This window comes from Mobula birostris, chromosome 8, assembly GCF_030028105.1.
Source record: "Mobula birostris isolate sMobBir1 chromosome 8, sMobBir1.hap1, whole genome shotgun sequence".
In the NCBI taxonomy this organism is placed as follows: Eukaryota; Metazoa; Chordata; class Chondrichthyes; order Myliobatiformes; family Myliobatidae; genus Mobula; species Mobula birostris.
In genome coordinates, this window is record NC_092377.1 from 16,963,961 (window position 1) to 16,983,594 (window position 19,634).

Sequence of the window (19,634 nt, forward strand, 5' to 3'; positions counted from 1 at the left end):
ATTGTGGCTGCCTTTTAACTGCCCTCACACTCAGGATCAGAAGCATCTGTGAGCACGAAGACCATGGGTTCTTCTGCAAAAGTGCATTCCGGGTAGCCTAAATACCACCCTCCCCACCCCCCACCAGAGCTGCTCATGTACACCCACAGCTGAAGCAACAGATGTGACCAGCTGCATCCTGCGACCTAGCCTATGACCTGAAGCAAATTTCTCCCCTGCTGCCCGATTTTCCCTTTATATCAACTTGCTGCTTGCCAGGAGGTCAGAGCTGGGAGAAGAATGAAAATCTGAGGGGAAATAGGAGGTCAGAGCAGGGGAAGACAGAGCCTGAAAGGCTGAGATAATGAGAAAATAGGAGTTAGAAGCTGGAGCTGAATTGGGGGAAAAGAAAAATGTGTGTCTGGACTGCCCCAAAAATGCATCCAAGGTCCACCAAATACTCATACTTGTACCATTCAGTGACCCCAACAAAACTGAATGTTTATTAAGAAGATTGATAGAAGTGTGTTACTGAATACTGAATGCTTCAACAGCATGAATCTATAACCGTGTAATTACATGCACATTGTTTTATATGCTGTACACGTGCCACAGACTAGTCTGCTAAAAGTGGCTGCACTGTGCCAGAACATCCCAGGTACAATCTTCCTTTCTAATTTTACTGTAGATGCTGTCTGTCCCAGCTATTTTGCTGTTCTTCTGTTCTATGTATCTATAGATTTTGTTTAAAGGGATGGTCATCCTGAATTAAGCAACACATTTCTATCAACTGACGTCCATATAATACAGTCAGATTCGGCAAGAGAGATTTTACAAAGAACAGGTATTAAAGGAAGGATAATACCTTTATCTTCCCCACTTTCAAGTCTAAAGAAAATTTTAGCATACTGTAAATTCTCCTGCCCCAGAATGCCTCACAGACTTTTAGGATCCTCTATTTCAAACTGCAAATTGCCTCTACGTTACCAATTGTGCCAACAAGGTGATCTTGAAAATATGCTTTAAAGTTAATTGCATTCAAATGTATAAGATTCTCAGAGGGATTGATAACAGTACCAATGCTTTTTCCCAGGTTAGAAATTGGCTAATATGACAGAGCAATTCTTAAGAAGATTGGAGGAAGGTATAGGGGAAGGTCAGAGGTTGGTATTCTATCACCATGTCTGGCAGCACTTCACATGCACCCACCAGGGGTTGGTGGTAGAAGCAGACACATTAGGGCAGTGGGTCCCAACCTTTTTTACATCTTGGCCCCACACCATTGACCAAGGGGTCCATGGACCCCAGGTTAAGAACTCCTGTATTAGGCACATCTTACAGACTCTTCAAAAGGCAATTGGATGAAAGAAAAAATGGAGGACTATGCAGGAGGGAAAACTCTGCAAACACAAGGAACTCAGCAGATACTAGAGATCCAAAGCAACACACACAAAATGCTGGGGGAACTCAGCAGGCCAGGCAGCATCTATGGAAAAGAGTAAACTGTCAACATTTCAGGCTGAGAAGTCTACTGTTTATTCTTTTCCATAGATGCTGCCTGGCCTGCTGATTTCCTCCAGCATGTTGTGTGTGCAGTTTGGGAAAACTCCACCAAGGACAGTCCCAAGCCTGGCTGCGAAAGGAGGAGGTTTGGGAATAGGGCAAGCAACCCCATCCCATAAAAACCCTGAGTTACAGAAACGTCACCAGAAGTTCCAAAGACCTCATCCCAAGGAAGGATACATATAAAGATGGGCTACATCTGGGGACACCTTGAAAGACCGGCCCAGTATAGAGGTCTCCAGCAAAATGCTTTTGATGAGCTATGCCCCAGTAGGGGTGATGGACTTCAGTAAGTAGGTAATGCAGGAGGGAAGAGTGTGATTGATCTTGGAGTAAGTTAAAAGTTTGGCACAATATCTTGGGCTGAAAGACCTGTTATGTGCTTTTCTATTCTATGTTCTTTGTTTAAGTGTGATCTGTAAAAAGGTTTGCCAAGGTATCTTAACATACCCCAATGGGTGAGCTAGATGCAGACTGTGGCAAGGCACCAATGATTGGCATGTTCTACTGTGCACTCAGTTTCATTGGGCTCAGGGCAGTTGGCAGCCATGGGTTTGATTGGATCTGTGCTGTGGTTAGAGAATGAGTATGGATGGCCATCAATGAATGGTCACAACTAGTAGAAGGGAACAGATTGTTGGGAAACAGGTAGTCATTCAGATGCTTGGGTGGATGCAAAGCAATGAAAAATAATTTTACCAGCAATTTTGGCTCTGGATGGTTAAAGGAAAAAAGATATAGGGTGGTAGCTTGAAGGGTGTTGGGGAGGGGAAGGGAAGGTGGAAAGTCCCAGAAAATGACGGCATGGGCCTTTTTCCATGCTGTATATAGTCTCTGAACTCTACTGACTTCCTTGGCAGGCATTCAAGTTAAGTGCCGTTCACTATACACGAGGTTGTTCTGGAAGTCCTTGGGGACAATTTCGTCTAAATTCATAAGGAATTTCCCAAAAGGATCATTGCAGTGGTGACTGACAACCTGCTGCTCACTTGTGATGTGGAATTCAAATAGAGGGCTTTTCATACCCAGTAGTGTCTGGTTGAATATCCAGAGTGCTGGCAAGTGCCCTGATGATAGTTGTTGTTGCAAACATTTTGGACAGGAGTCACTTATTTTCAACTGCAAGATAGTTAAGAATAAGTTATGCAATTGAAGCTTTATCTCAACAGCCTCTAGCAGTCTCAAAACTCCTACCTCTGCAGTAAAAAAATTGGAAGTCATCAGAATGAGGAATTTTAACTGTTAAGTTTGTAATTTTATTCATTAATAGATGCTCTTGCACCATTGTTAATTCACAAAGATGTCAGTAAGTTTTCTGCGAACTTTGAATTACTTCATTAATGATAAAAGCATAATAGAGAAGAACACGGCTGAGGTAGTCCGGTTTTCACGTCTGCATTTAGAATCACCGCTAGAAGAAATTATAAGATGAACATACTGACTCACAACTGAGGACTCATCAGTTTTACTCTTCATATTCACTTTCACAAGATGGTGTATGATTTTAAAATATTTACATTGATATGATCTTGATTAAAAAAAGCTGCCTTGAGTTTTCCTCTGGTAATTCAGCTTGCTTATACTGCAGCATTATGAAATCCAAAGGAAGACATGTTCGCTCGGTGTGCCAGACTGCAGACACTACAATTAACTCTTCATTCAGAGAAAAATAATGAAGTCAGCTTCATGTACAATGCTCATATAATGTCTAAAATAACACTTAGTAATATAAAGCAAATTTAAGATAGTTTACTGTACTTTTTAAAAAATTGTACTAATTTTATGTAATTGACATAGTGAATGATGAAACCTAACTGTAACTCCAATTCAGAAACCAATTCCAAGTTGTCAACCTGTTAAGAATATTTATTCCAAATTTATGTGGCAAATGCAAGATGGTATTCAAACAGAGTTTTAAACATAAGCCTGCAGCATTTCCCGCTGAGCTTTTGATGCGATTTTCCACATGTAACATGTGTGCCCTAAAATCACGCCAAGAGAAGCCCCTTTGTTCTGTACTTTATGTTGGCAATGCTCTGCTTTAAGTTTCTTAACACAGGTAAATAAACTCATAATCCAGATGGTGCAACAGATGTGAGAGCAGCACTGTGAGATCAACAGACAGTGGGCAATGGTTTGCATTTCCCTTTTAAACGCTAACTGATATGTAATTCGGGATCTCCGGTGAAGTTAGCATCTGCTCCCTTTGGCCAGCCAAAGGTTACAGGTGTTCCTGATGTCATTTCACAGTGAGGTGTGGGCCTGGCCTGCAAGAGAGGTGTCCTGGCTCTAATCTATGCCTACCACCTACCAGTTTTATCATGCTGGGCCTCCATTTGCTGTATCTTTTCTGTAAGCTCTTGCTCACGGTGTTTAGATTGAAAGGCCAGGGACTTGACATCATCACTGTGACTACGGAGGAGACTATCCTTTTCCATCCTGAAAGAGGCAACAAGGTCAAAATTAAAGGGCAAAAAAAAAGATAATTCATACATTAGAAACATACTCACTTATCCTCTTTCTCATTCATTTTTAAAATATTAGCTACATTAATTCTGTGAAATCAATCAGGAACACCTGATTACAAATATCATTTGAATTTAATTTGTTCTAATAAGTTGAAAACAACATATTTTTAAACAGTGTTAGAGCTTTGTGTTTAACTTAGCAACTATAATTGACACAATAAAAGTCAATAATGTTCTTAAGCAGAAGCAATAAACTATTGTAATTAAAATACAAATTATGGTGCATGTTTAAGTTACTACAGCTTGAAGACATGTATGATCATTGTTCGGCTCACTGGTAGAATACTTACTTCTTGTGTCAGATAGGTAATGGGTTCAAATCTTACCCCAGAGCACATAATCTGGGCAAACACTTCATTACTGTACTGAGAGAGTGCAGAACAGAGGTCCCATTTGCTTTCCCAGGAGTATGTGAAAGATTTTGTAATGTGTTTTGAAGGAGGGCAAGTATCTAATATCTTGGCAAATATTTATTCCCCAAATCTGATCACTTTAAAGAAGTTATGTGGTCATTACATCTTATGCGGAACCCTGCTATGCACACATTTGGCTGCCAGACTTGAGGTCATTGCATAAGCGGAGAGATGATTTTGCTCCATATTGCAATTTTGTCTTAGCCTTTTTTAGGATTTCTGTGCATTCTTCTGCAGCTGAAGATAGGCTAGTAAACTAATTTTTTTTTTAAAAAATTGCAGATGCTGGAAATCTGAAATAAAACACAAAATATTGGAAACACACAACAGGTTAGGCAGGATCTGTGTTAATGTTTTGTCTGAACTGGGAAAGAGGGAAAAATTAAGTTAGTTTCAGGTAGCAGAGAAGATGGCAGAGGGGTTAGGTAAGACAAAGGGAATATCATTGATAGGGTGAGTCCAAAAGGTTTAATGGAGTTTGTTACTAGCACCACAGCTTGTCTGTGCAATGTGTTGTAAATGTCAAGGCTGTTGGAAATGACCAACAAGCCAGTCTATATGAATAGAATGAGGAAACTGAGCCAAAACGATGAGAGGCAGAAATGGCCATTTCCGATACATTCAGAAAGGTGGAGAAAGTTAGAGAATTCACTATTGAGTCCTGCAACCTGCAACGTTCCCAGACAGAGGTAAGGTGTTGCTCCTCAAGCTTCCATTAGACCTTGTAACAGTGCAGGAAACCACAGATAGACAAGTCAGTGTGGGAGTGGAATGGTAAATTAATATGTCAAATAATTTATCACTATTTCTTTCCCAATATCACTTTTACGTTGATTAATTGATCACTGGGGTTCATCTGAGTGCTCTAAAGAACAACCTTTCTCCAAACTATTTCCATTTTCTATGGCAGTGGAACCCCTGCACAACAAGAGTGCATTCAAATATTCCGCAACCACAAATACATGCTTATTAACAGATTTTTATATTAAGACATTCTTATCAGCCTTCTGTTGTTAAACTTCTATAACTGTTCCCATATTGGCCTTGTATTTTTGTTGTTAACAGTTGAGACTCTGTGATTTCAGCAGTTATTATTGTATTGATTGCAGACATTACCTTTCAGATTTTAGTATGGGGGATGCTGGAATATGTTAGTATTTTCAGTTGCTTCTAAATAACATACTGTTTTAAGTTCAAAGTAAATTTATTATCGAAGTATATAAATGTCACCCTGAGATTTGTTTAACAACCCTGTTATATGTGAGGCTGTTCTCTATACAAGGTTGCTGAATGTGATTAATAACTAGCAGCAAGATGTACACAATGGTGATGATTTTGATGACCTCACGATTCAGATGATCTTTCTGAAATCCCCATCAACTGAACCAAGCGAGTAAACAAGATTCTTGTCATAAATATTTATTTTAAGTGTACACAACTATATCAGACTCCACAGAGTTAACTTCCCAGGTCAATGGGTTTTCATCAGAAATGGGAAAGACAGCATTGACTCAATTTCTAAGCCATAAATGGGGCACAGAAAACAGAAACGAAACAAAGGGAAAGGTCTGAGATGGAATGGAAGTCAGGAGAGATTAAATTACAAAAGCAACAATAGTGCAGAACAAAATGAGATGCAATGAAATAACAAATGGAGCAAGAATGAGAGAAAATGGGAATAGCAGAATTATTAGTTGAAATTGCTGAACACAGAATGGAACTAAAATGATAAAACTTGCTTTGTTCGTAACTTTACCCAGTTCTGATTAGACACTGCTTCTCCCTCTATGGAATAATGTATAGCAAGGATCTTAGAAATAAGATGCTGCACAGAAAATAAATGCATAGCATTCATTCTACTTAGTTGTGTTAAATCAATATTCTTTGAAAGTAAAATACAAACCAACATCCTTTACTGTGTACGCCATGCATTAATGAAAAAAATCCCAACAGCAGGCAGAACTTGCTACAGCACTGAATAGTTCAGAGACCTAATTTAAACAATTTTACTTTTGTTAATTTGACTGTATTTTTTTACATGGTGCTCGACACATTAATCATCTGCTTCTTATGCAGAAACAACCTTAATCTAACTAAACCCTTCTATATGTTTCTGTGATACGAAGCACTTAAACCTCCTACCCCACGGGTGGCTTTGATTGTTGTGTTATTTACCCTCCTCTGTGCATATATTTAGCCATCTATCCCATAGCCTTTCCTTCTTTCTCTTCCTCTAACTAAACTGGCTCTGGCTCCCTCCATCTGGTTCCCCTTCCGTCAGCAGTCCCGCACCTGTTCACACCTCCTCTCCTGTTGGATTCCACTAAAGATTTCCTCCTCTGCCAGGGCTATTCTGGCACACACAATCTTTTTGTCATTCAATCCATCTGTCAGAAGTGAACTTTGTTTACCACAAGCTACTTCTTGCTTGTTGAAGTAGTAAAGCTCCTCAAGGTCACTGGAAAATGCACTATCTTTTGGTCAATTTACATTCAAATCTGTTAGCCAAACAGAACAAAGTGCTACGCTAGGACATATTTGCAAAATTAACCAAGTGACAACAATCTTTTGAAGCCTCTGCAACAGACAGAAACAGATTTTTTTTTTAGGTTATCTAAAGCAGAGATCAATATTTTAAACAAAGTGAGCTAGATGATTTTGGCAACGTAGATTTATTTATTAACACATAAGTAATTCAGAACTCAAAGAATAGAAGATAATCGTTGAAGGTGAATTCTATCATGCATCACTTCCTAATCGTTCCTTACTTAGTACTCTCATTTACAAGGTTCAGCATCAGGAATCCCGAGTGTTCACAGGGTGGGGTCCAGCAGGAGGACAGGCAACCCACTTACCCCGAACACTAATCATTAAGCATGTTAAGAGCACATGTGTACGAGCATAATGTGAATGCCTAATGTGCCCCTCCAAAAGCGGTCAAATTTAACTTCCCTTGCATGCCCCAGGGCAGCCATTAAGCCATCTGACAGACATAGACTTTACAGACGAGAAGTGTAAAGATGCATAAAGGTTGTCGTACACTGAACATCTGCAGTGCAAGCTTGATGTGCAATTCGAACAGCACATATCCAATGGCTCTTGGCATGATATGATATTTATATGAGTTATCATGTCTGCCTAACACGAGTGAAGTAGTTATGAGTTACAGTTGCTGGTTTACCAGCTGAATGAGTATCATTATCATATTGACATCACTCTTTAAATCATGCTTTATTCTGTTTCATTTTCAGAGCAATGTTTTAATTCAATTGTATTTTGTTACTTCTGAAGAAGGTTTAGTTTCAAGACAATGATTCAACTGCTTCAGCATGCAGATACAATATTTAAATGTATTTTTTTTAAGTTAGCATATGGACTTTCCAAGAAGTTGATTTGCGCTGGCACTTGGGCCTGTGGTTGTACATTGTCAGTGTGGCCTTTAGGGAACAGAATACTGTTGCAAATACTAGATTTTCAGAGTGGAGGTTAAAAGCAGTGAATATGTTGCTTGTCACAATGGAAGACTTTTCCACTTTCACTATCTTACATTAGATATGACACATAAAGATTTGAAGAACCAGCCTTTCCATCTTAGCCCAATATTATAACAAGCTCTGAACTACTGAATATCCTTGAGTAAACCAGGGTCAAGGATTCCATTTCGCATGTTACATATCCTATGAGCTCTCAGTTACAATACAGATTTATGTAGAGTTGTGGGGCATTTTAGGCCATCAAACACAGAGGAAACAGGATTAACGCTTAATTTCACATAGAGCACATACTGTCACAGGAGAGGCAAAAATAACAATTGAGACTTTTTTCAAAGATAGAACTTTGTGATAACCCACTGCAACACCCCCAGTGGAATGGTCTTCAATTATTCCTGAAGTGCAAAACAATTACAATTGTTCTGACACCTCTGTGTGAAAAATGCTTTTGACAATTTGTAGCTGCAGATTTTTTTTCAAGATTTTACCTTATCTATCTGTGAGTGATTGTCAAGCAGTCAATTTTGCATCACTCAATTATAATTTTACAAATATGATTTGCAATTTTTTTTGTGGTGGCTGTAGAACTATGTTGGCGTGTTGACTACTAGACTGATCTGTCAAACCTCATACTGCAATGTCATGGCTTATCAATTAGTTGGCGAATTTAGAATACAGCTCTCTGACAGTGATCCAGTAAGCTAAAATCCAGGAAGGGTACACTGATATATCTTGTTTTAGTAAAACAGCATCAAACTCAGCATTTCATTTTCCCCTTAAGCAGATTTCATTATCTATTTGATCGAAGAATTTATTTTGTAATATGCAGCACAATAAGCAACCATTCTTGTTTTAGTTTTATTAAAAATATTCTGTAAAATGGTAACACCATACATTTTACATGTTTTCAATGTTTCTTTATCCTGAGCTCTTCTTTTAATTAAAAGGGGTTGGTTAATGCTGGCTTCATCTATCCAGTTAATTTTCCCTTCAGGGTAAAGAATCAGATTATTCATTAACTCTCACAGCAATAGACAAAATCTCTCCACACTGCTTGCTCCACTCTACACTTCTATTTCTGCCCCCCCCATCACTTCACAATACGCTCTCTTAATTGTACCTTACATAGATTAAATACTGTAATAACCGATCAAAAATCAGCATATTCTCTTTTCTCCTAAACTTTATATTTAATTTTTATACAAATGCTGTGAAAACAATATTCTTGTTTATTTACTCACCTCCTGATCTTTGGAAAATTAATTAAAAATATGAAAGAATGAAAGAGTTTTACCACAGAAACATGTTGCTACAAATGTGTGAATACTCAAAGGGTTAGTTCTGTAATTAACAGCTACTGATGATTTTAACTTTTATGTGGGAATAACTTAACAGTGGGTTATTGATGTCAAGGCTATTTCTCTTTTTTCTGGATTTGGAATGAAAATAACAATCACTGAAGACAATGCAAGGTCTTATCCAAGGCCACCAGGCACACCACTGCAAACATCACTCCCCTCTGTAGCCACCCAGCAGAGACCATCTCTGTGGTCAGTCCTCCCAGCTGCCCTATCTGTTACTGTCTGATTAGTTCTGCTAAGCAGCCCCTCCCCTGCCATCTTTGCTTGCCATCTGTTATAAACAACATGGCTATTGCCCAGCAATGCATGCTGCCCTCCTACCTGGCATCCAGCTATTTGCCTTACCCTAAAGAGCTAACACAGGTTCCTGCTGCTGGCACAATCAGGATTTCATTACTACTACTTTGACAAGTGCAGGGTTGTTTGTAATTTCTCTTTTATCCCTGTTCTGATTGTACAACCACCTCCCACTGACTATGTTTGCTGCATTTTGTTGCACACAGATTTTACTCTCCACATTAATCTCCCTCTGGCATATTATTGCATCTGTTCCCTTTTTTTTATTAATTTTCAAATTCCCACCCTTTTCAGCAAAAAGAGATGCATCATTCCTCTTCCACGATTAGATAATTATAATTCAGAAATAACAATTTCCCCCACAAAATTAAATAAGAAATATGTCAATTTACTGAATGAAGTAACTATGCTTTTCGTGCATTGCCTCTTCCTAGATTTAAACACATCATAGTCAAAGCTATGCAACAATCTGTTGTGTATATTGCACCCAAAGAAATGTTTAATTAGTTCAGTTAAAAAGAATGCCAATAATGCCAGCATATCTTTGTTTCAAGCTCAAAGAAAATTTCTGTGCCTTTGTGAGTGTGTGCTTAAATAAAGCATGGGATAAATCTGTCAAACGAAAGTGTCTTAACTGATAGGCAATCTAAAAAATTAATCAAAATCTTAGGTAAATATAACAATTTGCATTTATACATCATTTTCAATCCAGCAAAATGTATTGATGAGCAGTATAAACGCCAAACATTCCTGACTCTTTGCAATGGAAGCCAAAAGCACGGTGAGAGGTAGGTTTTCAATGTACTCTTAAAGACATAGATGTGGAGAGTTTTGGAAGGGAATTCCTGAGTAAAGGGGCAAGGTGGCTGAAAGCATGCTTTTCATGGTGTTGATTAAATTGAGCCTGTACAAATGTCCACAGGGATGTCAAAATCTCAACCATTTATAATGTTGGCGATAACATGGACTTAAGAAAACAAATATGAGGAGTATTTAAAATTTTGATTTTGCTGGACCAGAAGCCAATTCAGGTCAGAGAGCAGAGGAGTGATGTGTGATCACAACAAATAAGTTGAAATATAGTCCACAGAGTTCCGGATAGCTTAGATTTATGTGCATGGAAACAGGGAGACCAACCTGGAGAGAAATTAAATGGTTAAGTCTAATAGTATCAATGTGTGAGAACAGATAGATGATGTACAGATTTGTAACACTGGAAGATACTGCAGTGGCAAATATGCAGTTTTGGACAATTAACTGTGTGGTTGAAAGCTAACCTTAGGGTAACCACAACAGTAAGACTATGATCATCAAGTCCAACTTCATCCAAGTGTCAGGTTGAGTTAATAGCCCCAGTCTTCCCAGAATTGATGATCCACCTTAGCTTTCTCTTACCATTCCCACCCTCATGGAACCAAGTCCTCAGCTAATGTGATTCATCCCATGGGATATCAAGAAATGTCTGACAGCACTTAATATAATAAAGACAGCATCCCATCTGTAATATAGAAGAATGTGCTGTAATTCAGACCAAGCTGCCCAAATATAGTCACAACAACAGCATCTACCCGAGAACGTGCAAAGTTGCACTGGCACTGCAATGTGTGGTGACACTTGAGGGCCACCCTCAGCACATCATTGAGTGTGTTGGTTGTTAACTCAAGTTATGCATTTCACTGTATGTTCCTATTTTCATCTAATAAATACATCAGAATCAGGATCTGGAGTTTTGCTAGGAACACTTGAATCCAGACCTCATTGTACCCTTGATCCGAACTGAGGTGAAGTGAGAGTGACAGCAAGCCAGCATTTCAAAGTTCAAAATACTCTGAGATTCCTTTTCTTGCAGACATACTCATAATCCAAGAAGCACAACAGAATCAATAAAAGTGCACCCAATGGGATGGACAAACAATCAATGTTCAAATGACAACAAACTGTGCAAATACAAAAGAAAAATAAGAAATAGTAATAATAAATAAATAAGTAATAAATATCAAGAACACGAGATGAAGAGTCCTTGAAAGTGAGTCCATAGATTGTGGGAACAGTTCAATGATGGGGTGAGCGAAGTTTTCCCTGCTGTTTCATGTGCTTGATGGTTGAGGGGTAATAACTGTTCCTGAACCTCATGGTATGGGATCTGAGGCTCCTGTACCTTCTTCCTGATGGCAGCAGTGAGAAGAGAGCATGGCTTGGGTGGTGGGAGTCCCTGAAGACGGATGCTGCATTCTTGTGACAGCGCTCCAAGTAGATGTGCACAAAGGTGGGGAGGGCTTTACCCGTGATGGACTGGGCTGCATCCACTACTTTTTGTAGGATTTGCTTTTAACAAAAGTAGTAATTTGAGTGAAGATACACTCATTTAACATGCTCTAGATCTGCGCGTTATTGATGGTGGAAAAGCATGAAACTAAAACCAATGGGCAGCAAGGGGAATTGGTAATGACTTACTAACTTCATTGTGTTTCTTGAGGAGGTGACAAAGACAGAGCTGTCAATATTGTCCACGTGCTTTCAACAAGGTCCCTCATGATAAGTTTATCCAGAAGATTAAGATGCATGGGATCCACGTTGATTTGGTTCTTTGGATTCAGAAACAGCTTGTGCATAGAAGACAAAGGGTAGTGGTCGACTGGTCTTATTCTAGCTGGAGGACAATACTGGGACCTCTGCTGTTTGTATCCACAGGGATCCACACTGCCACTCTGCTGATGGTGATAATATAATTGATAATATATTGATAGGGAGGTTACTAAGTTTGCACAGATTTATATGCCACTAAAGACTTCAAATTTCTACAGATGTATAGTGGAGAGCATTCTGACTGGTTGCATTACAGCCTGGTATGGAACCTGCAATGCCCAGAATCACAAGAAGCTGCAGAGGGTCGTAGACTCAGAAATTCCATAATGGGCAGAACCCTCCCTTTGCCATCGAGAACGTCTTCAAGAGGAATGCCTCAAGGCAGCGGCATCCATCATTAAAGACACTCACCATCTTGGATATGCTCTCGTCGCATTACGAGCATCGGGGAGGAGATGGAGCAGCCTGAAGACCCATACTCAAGGTTTTAAGAACAGTTTTTTCCCCTCCAAAATCAGACTTCTGAACAGTCTATGAAACCATGAACATGAAGAGCTGCAAAGGGAGCCGAACATTGTGCAATATATTCGCTTATGGTCATTCCTTCATAGGAAGGATGTAGAGGCTTTAGAGAGGAGTGCTGAAGAGATTTACCAGGATGCTACCTGGATCAGTTAGTGTGTCCTATAAGACAGATAGATACTTTATTGATTTAAGAAGAGGTTAGACAAATTACAGTTTTCTCTGCAGCAGCAAAGTCCGAGAAGTGTATAAGATTATGAGGGGCAAAGATAGAATAGATAGCCATCATCTTTTTATCCCAAGGGTCAAAATGTCAAATAATAGAAAACATGCATTGAAGAGTTTAAAGTTGCTGTGTGGGTCAGGTTTGCTTTACACAGGGAATGGTGCCTGCCCAGAATGTATTTCATGGGGTGGAGCAGATATGATAGAGCTATTTAAGAGGCTCTTAGATAGGCAAATGAATATGCAGAAAATGAAGGGATACCGGCCATTTGCAGGTAGAAGGGATTTTATTAGTACAATATACTGGGCTAAAGGGCCTGTTCCTGCACTACATTTTATGTTCCATGTTCTATCCATACCTCACACAAAGTGAGGTAATCGTTAGTGGCCTAGATAATTGTTAGATGTTCCTAAATGGACACTGAACCCATGAACACTATCTCACTTATTAAATACATATTATTTCTGTTCTTTGCACGATTTTTAATCTACTCAATATATGTATACTGTAATTGATTTACTTATTATTATTATATTTTTTCTTCTTCTTTTTCTATATTATGTATTGTATTGAACTGCTGCTGCTAAGTTAACATGGATCTGCGCCTGGAAAGTCTTCACTCTCCAGGGCGCAGGCCTGGGCAAGGTTGTATGGAAGACCAGCAGTTGCCCATGCTGCAAGTATCCCCTCTCCACGACACTGATGTTGTCCAAGGGAAGGGCATTAGGACCCATACAGCTTGGCACCAGTGTCATCACAGAGCAATGTGTGATTAAGTGCCTTGCTCAAGGACACAACACGTTGCCTTGGCTGGGGCTCGAACTCACGACCTTCAGGTAGCTAGTCCAAAGTCTTAACCACTTGGCCACGTGCCCACAAGTTAACATCACATGCCAGTGATAATAAGCCTGATTGTGATTCTGATGATAGGTGAGTCCTGGGTTCAGTTAACAGTGCAGCTCCTCGGAAGCAATTCAAGACTGCATGCAGCAAGACCCAGATATAATTCAGACCAGGATTGATATCAGGCAAGTAACATATCTTCTGCAAATATGCCAAGCAATAGCTGATTTCAGCAAGAGTACCTGATCATCTATTGCTGATATTCAAATGTATTACCATTTCAGAACATCCTGTCATGAATATCCCCTGGAAATTACCACTGATCAAAAGCTCAAGTGAAATAATCAAATGAATGCTGTCGTTATTAAAGTAGGTCACAGTCTGATATGTTGTGGGAAGTGACTCACACCCTAATGCCTTTTTCAATCATTTATAATCCACAAGAATGGAATGGAATACTCTCCAGTTGCCTGGGTGAGTGTACTTCCAACAATACTTGAGAAGTTTTGTCATCTCTTGACAGGCATCCCATCCACATCCATTCCCTTCATCAATGGCAAACTCCGTCTGCAAGTTTGTACACCTACGAAATACACTGTAGTCACTTATATTAAGTACTCTGACAACGCCTCTCAAACGTATCATCTCTGAGTCAGATTCAGTTTTATTTATCATATGTACATTGGAACAGTCCAGCTGATGGCGCAGTGACATCAGCGCCGGACTCCGGAGCGAAGGTTCCCGAGTTTGAATCCATCCGTGCCGGGTTGAGTGTCGAGCTCGCAACTCAAACTCGTAAAAATAAAAACTGCGCTGTGACAAGGACGTGGGGGACCACTCACAGAATCTTTGAAAAGTGGTCTCCGAGGCTCTGGCAAGGTATGGCACACAAAAACAAACAATGGAACAGACAGTGAACCAGAATCAGGTTCAGTATCACTGGCACACAACTGCATCTCGTGAAATACGCTGTTTTGCAGCAGCAGGATGTTGCAATACATAATAAAAACTATAAATTACAATAAGAATTATATATAAAAATTTAATTAAATAACTAGTGCAAAAGAGAGAAAAAAAGAAAAACAATAGTGAGGTAGTATACATTGGTTCATTGTCCATTCAGAAATCTCATGGTGAAGGAAAAGAAGCTGTTCCAAAACATTGAGTGCGTGTCTTCAGGCGCCTGTAACTCTTCACTAATGGCAGCAATGAGAAGAGAGCATGTCCTGGGTGATGGCGGTTCTTAATGACTGATGCCGCCTTTTAGAGGCATCGTCTTTTGAAGATGTCCTTGATGCTGGGGAGACTTGTGTCCACGATGCGGCTGGCTGAGTTTACAACTTTCTGCAGGTTTTCCCAATCCTGTGCAGTGGCCTCTCCATCCCAGACAGTGATGCAACCAGATAGAATGCTCTTCATGGCATATCTGTAAAAATATGTGAGATTTCTTGGTGACATACCAAATCTCCACAAATTCCAAATGAAATACAGCCACTACTGTGTCTTCTTTGTAACTGCATCAATATGTTGAGCCCAGGATAGACCCTGAGAGATGCTGACACCCAAGAACTTGAAACTTCTGACCTTTTTCCGTTCTGATCCCTCGAAGAGGACTGGTGTGTGTTCCCTCAGCTTCCCCTTCCTGAAGTCCACAATCAATTCTTTGGTCTTACTGATGTTGAGTGCAAGTTTGTCGTCATGACACCAGTCAACCAGCCAAACTAGCTCACTTCTGTACACATCTTTGTCACCATTTGAAATTTCACGAACAATAGTTGTATCATGGGCAAATTTATAAACGGCACTTGAGCTGTGCCTAGCCATACAGATGTGGGTGTACAGGCAGTAGAGCAGTGGGCAAAGCACACATCCTGGAGGTGCGCCCGCATTGATTGTCAGCAATGAGGAGATGTTATTTCAAATCTGCTCTGACTGTGGTCTTTCGATGAGGAAGTTAAGGATTCAGTTGCAGATGGGGGTACAGAGGCTCAGAGTTTAAAGTTTTTTGATTAGTATTGAGGATATGATGATGTTGGACTCTGAGCTGTAATTAAGAAACTGCAGAATGATGTAAGTATTGCTATTGTCCAGGTGATACAAGGTGGATTGGAGAACCAGTGTGATAGCATCCACTTAGACCTACTGTGGTGAAAATCAAATTGCAGTGGGTCCAAGCCCTTGCTTAGGCAGGAATTGATTCTAGTAATGGTCAACCTCTCAAAGCACTTGATCATTTGATCACATTAGATGTGAATGCAGCTGGGGGATAGCTATTGAGGCAGTTCATTTTGCTCCTCTTGGGCACTGGTATGAACGTTGCCCTTTTGAAGAAGTTGGGATCCTCTGAAGGCAGCAGTGAGAGATTGAAGGTGTCCCTGAACACTCCCGCCAGTTGGTTGGCACAGGTTTTCAGTGTCCTAACAGATACAATATCAGCCTGATGCCTTGCGAGTGTTCACCCTCATGAAAGCTGTTCTAATGTCAGTCTCTGAGACACAGATTACAGGGTCACCAGACGCTGCAGGGATTCACAGAGGTGTAAGTTTTATCCTCCCTTTCAAAGTGTGCATAAAATTCATTTAGCTCATCTGGCAGTGAAGCATCACAGCCTTTTGTGGTGTTAGGTTTTGCCTTGGAGGAAGTAACGGCCTGCAAACCCTGCCAGAGCTGACGTGCGTCCGGTTCCATCATTTGCGTTAACAACTAACATGCCTTAGGGAATTGCTGGGGGGCAGTGCACAGGTGCTGTCAAGAAGGTTAAAGGCAGCACAATATATTGCATTTCTTTCACGGACTCTGGGTTGAAATGGAACTCTCCACCCAAAAGCACTATGGTAGTACCTTAAACAGAAACATTGTATCCTTCTCAAGGACAAGAAGGGGATTGGCATCAAATGTGAGAAACACACATCACCAAAGAGAGGAAAAAGCTATTTGACTATCATATCACTGGAAAAGCAAAAATAAAACAAAAATTGTAATATCACCTACTACCATTAAAAATTGTGAAGGCAATGAAAACATGCTAGGACATCTGTATGTGATTGATCTGCGCCCAAGTAAACCTAATGCCGGCCACACATACAAAATTTGTGCTGCTCCTTCGTGATCATTACTTTAATGACAACACAATGCTAAATTCATTATTTATGGCCTTATTGCATCACCATGGGGCCCAATTTCATAAGTGGCTGGCATGAATTCCAGCCAGATAGTTATTGTAGATTAAAGGCAGCCTGCACCTCTTCAGGGGCAGGTGTTTTTAACTGGAACTGGCAGTGCTGTCCCATCCAGATCTGGAGAGTTCCTGGAAGCTATCAGTTAACATGATTTAGAGTGGACAGTCATATTTTTTAAATCATAGCATGACAGGCCTTGGTAGGTGAAGTGGGGATGAAAGATCTCTTTGCACAGGGGACAAGGAAGCTTTCCTGGCAGCATTGGGAGAAAATACGAGCTTTGACCATGACTGTACACATTCCCAAGGAAATCTGTATCTTGATACATATGACAATAATAAACTAATCATTAAGAGTGTTTCAAGAAAATGACCTAAGATCTGTGAGTACATCTTGAACTGTAACTTATCACCAAGTACCACTATGACATCAGACATTCCATAGTGAACCACATCACAATTATTCAAAGTTCAAAGAAAATTTATTATCGAAGTACATATATGTCACCACATTCAGCCCTGAGATCCATTTTCTTGCAGGCATACTCAATAAACCCCTTTTAGAATTAAAACCATAATAGAATCAACGAAACAGTGCACTATCTTGGGTGTTCAATTAGTGTGCAAAGGAAAAACTATACCAATACAAAAAGAAAAAAATAAGTAAGCAATAAATATTGAGACCATGAGATGAAGAATCCTTGAAAATGAGTCCATATGTTGTGGGAATATTTCAGTGATGGGGCAAGTGAAGTTACCCCCTTTGGTTCAAGAGCATCATGGTCGAGGGGTAATAACTGTTCCTGAATCTGGTGGTGTGAGCCCTGAAGATCCTACACCTTCTTCCTGATGGGAACAGCGAGAAGAGATCATGACCTTGGTAGTGGGGGCCACTGATAATGGATGTTACCTTCCTGTGACAATGTGCTCAGTGGTGGGGAAGGCTTTAGCTGGGATTGAATGGGCTGCATGCACATTGTTTTGTAGGATTTTCCCTTCAAGGGCATTGGTGTTTCTATATCAGGCTGTGATGCAGCCAGTCAATATACTCTCCACCACACATCCATAGGAGCTTGTCAAAGTTTTAATTGCCCTGCTGAATCTTCGCGAACTCCTAAGGAAGTAGAGGTGCTGCCGTGCTTTTTTCAAAATTGCAGTTATGTGCTGGGACCAGGACAGATCCTCTGAAATGATAACACCGAGGAATTTAAGGTTGCTGATCTTCTCCATTTCTGATCCTCCAATCACCTACCAAAAATATCCATGAAATAAAATCCAAAATAAAATGCCTCAGCACATTTAGCAAAATGGAAATAAATTTCTTTTCTAATGAAGCGTCATTGACTTGAAAACCTAACTGTTTTACACCCCACAGATGCTCCGTGACTGCTTTATCTTTACTGCTTTTACTTGAGGTGTCCAGCATCTGCAGTTCTTTTGCTTTTCAATTGCCTCAATTGTCTGATATGCATGTCCTTCATGATTTGGTTATCTTTGTTATGGGTTTATTCCTGGACCCTATTGGATTGCATTGAAATCCCCACCAAAACAACATGTTGTGCCCGTACTCTCATCATGAAGATGAGCAATTTCACCATGTCACTACAACAAGGAAGAGAAGCAAGCTGGAAAACAAATTGTTGGTAACTAGATAGATAGATAGATATAATTTATTGATCCTGAGGGAAATTGGGTTTCGTTACAGCGCACCAACCAAGAATAGAGCATAAGTATAGTAATACAAAACCCACAAACAATCAAACAACAAAATGCAAACTATGCCAGATGGAAAATAAGTCCAGGACCAGCCTATTGGCTCAATAAGTCCAGGACTAGCCTATTGGCTCAAATAAGTCCAGGACCAGCCTATTGGCTCAACTATTACATTAAGCTTTCTTTGCCTGTATTTGATCAAGGTCCCTGCCCTACCACCACCTCTGGCCTTCGCTAGAGGTGAAATATCATGGAGGGGTCGAGGAGTTTAGTGGAGTGCTGCTGGCATTGAGTGAATCAGAAAAGCTGTTCAAGTACGAGAGTGGACTACTGCAAATGGTCACATTTGGCTGGTGCAACAGCTCAAAAGGAAGGACACGGCAAACTGATACAAAATAAAAACATCACTGTTTGGATAACAGACGTATAATGGGATGTGTGTGCAGGCCTGCTACATTTTAAAAAAAGAGGTAAGCATTCCAAATGTGATACCCTCGAATAACATGTGTGCAATAATGGTGTCCTGTTATACTGGCCACTGATAAATCCTTGATGTCTTCTTCCCTTTGCTAAGGGAAAATGGCATTAAGTTTGATCTTTCATACTCTGAACAGGCTTGTCCTCTCTAATCTAGTAGTGTTCTGCAAACCATTAAATATTATAGACATGCCTGACATAACCCTGGTAAAAATCCAGGTGTGTTGCATAAATTACAAGCCTACCGAACTGAACTTTGAAATCATTATCTTGTAATGTATTGCTAAAGCATCCCACATCTGGGAAAGTATTTTGAGGAGGCTTGAAGTTCATACGCTATTGCTTCTTTCTGCTAAATCTGTCAATGTGGGAACTTTTTTTAGATTTGTTTTCAGAGGGGCTCTCCCATTTTTTAACCAAATACTTGCACACTTCGTTAAATCTTACTGATCTCCAT

The 19,634-nt window shown here is 40.0% G+C and overlaps 1 protein-coding gene across 3 annotated transcripts in view; it reads right to left on the bottom strand.

Annotated features, from left to right (window-relative positions):
* Positions 1-19,634, bottom strand: part of sdccag8 (SHH signaling and ciliogenesis regulator sdccag8) — a 409,652-nt gene that overhangs the window by 160,141 nt on the left and 229,877 nt on the right. For all 3 annotated transcript variants that reach the window (XM_072264841.1, XM_072264844.1, XM_072264843.1), the window contains exon 14: positions 3,854-3,981. In XM_072264841.1, the coding sequence (XP_072120942.1) occupies positions 3,854-3,981 (128 nt within the window). The remainder of the gene's footprint in view (positions 1-3,853; positions 3,982-19,634) is intronic.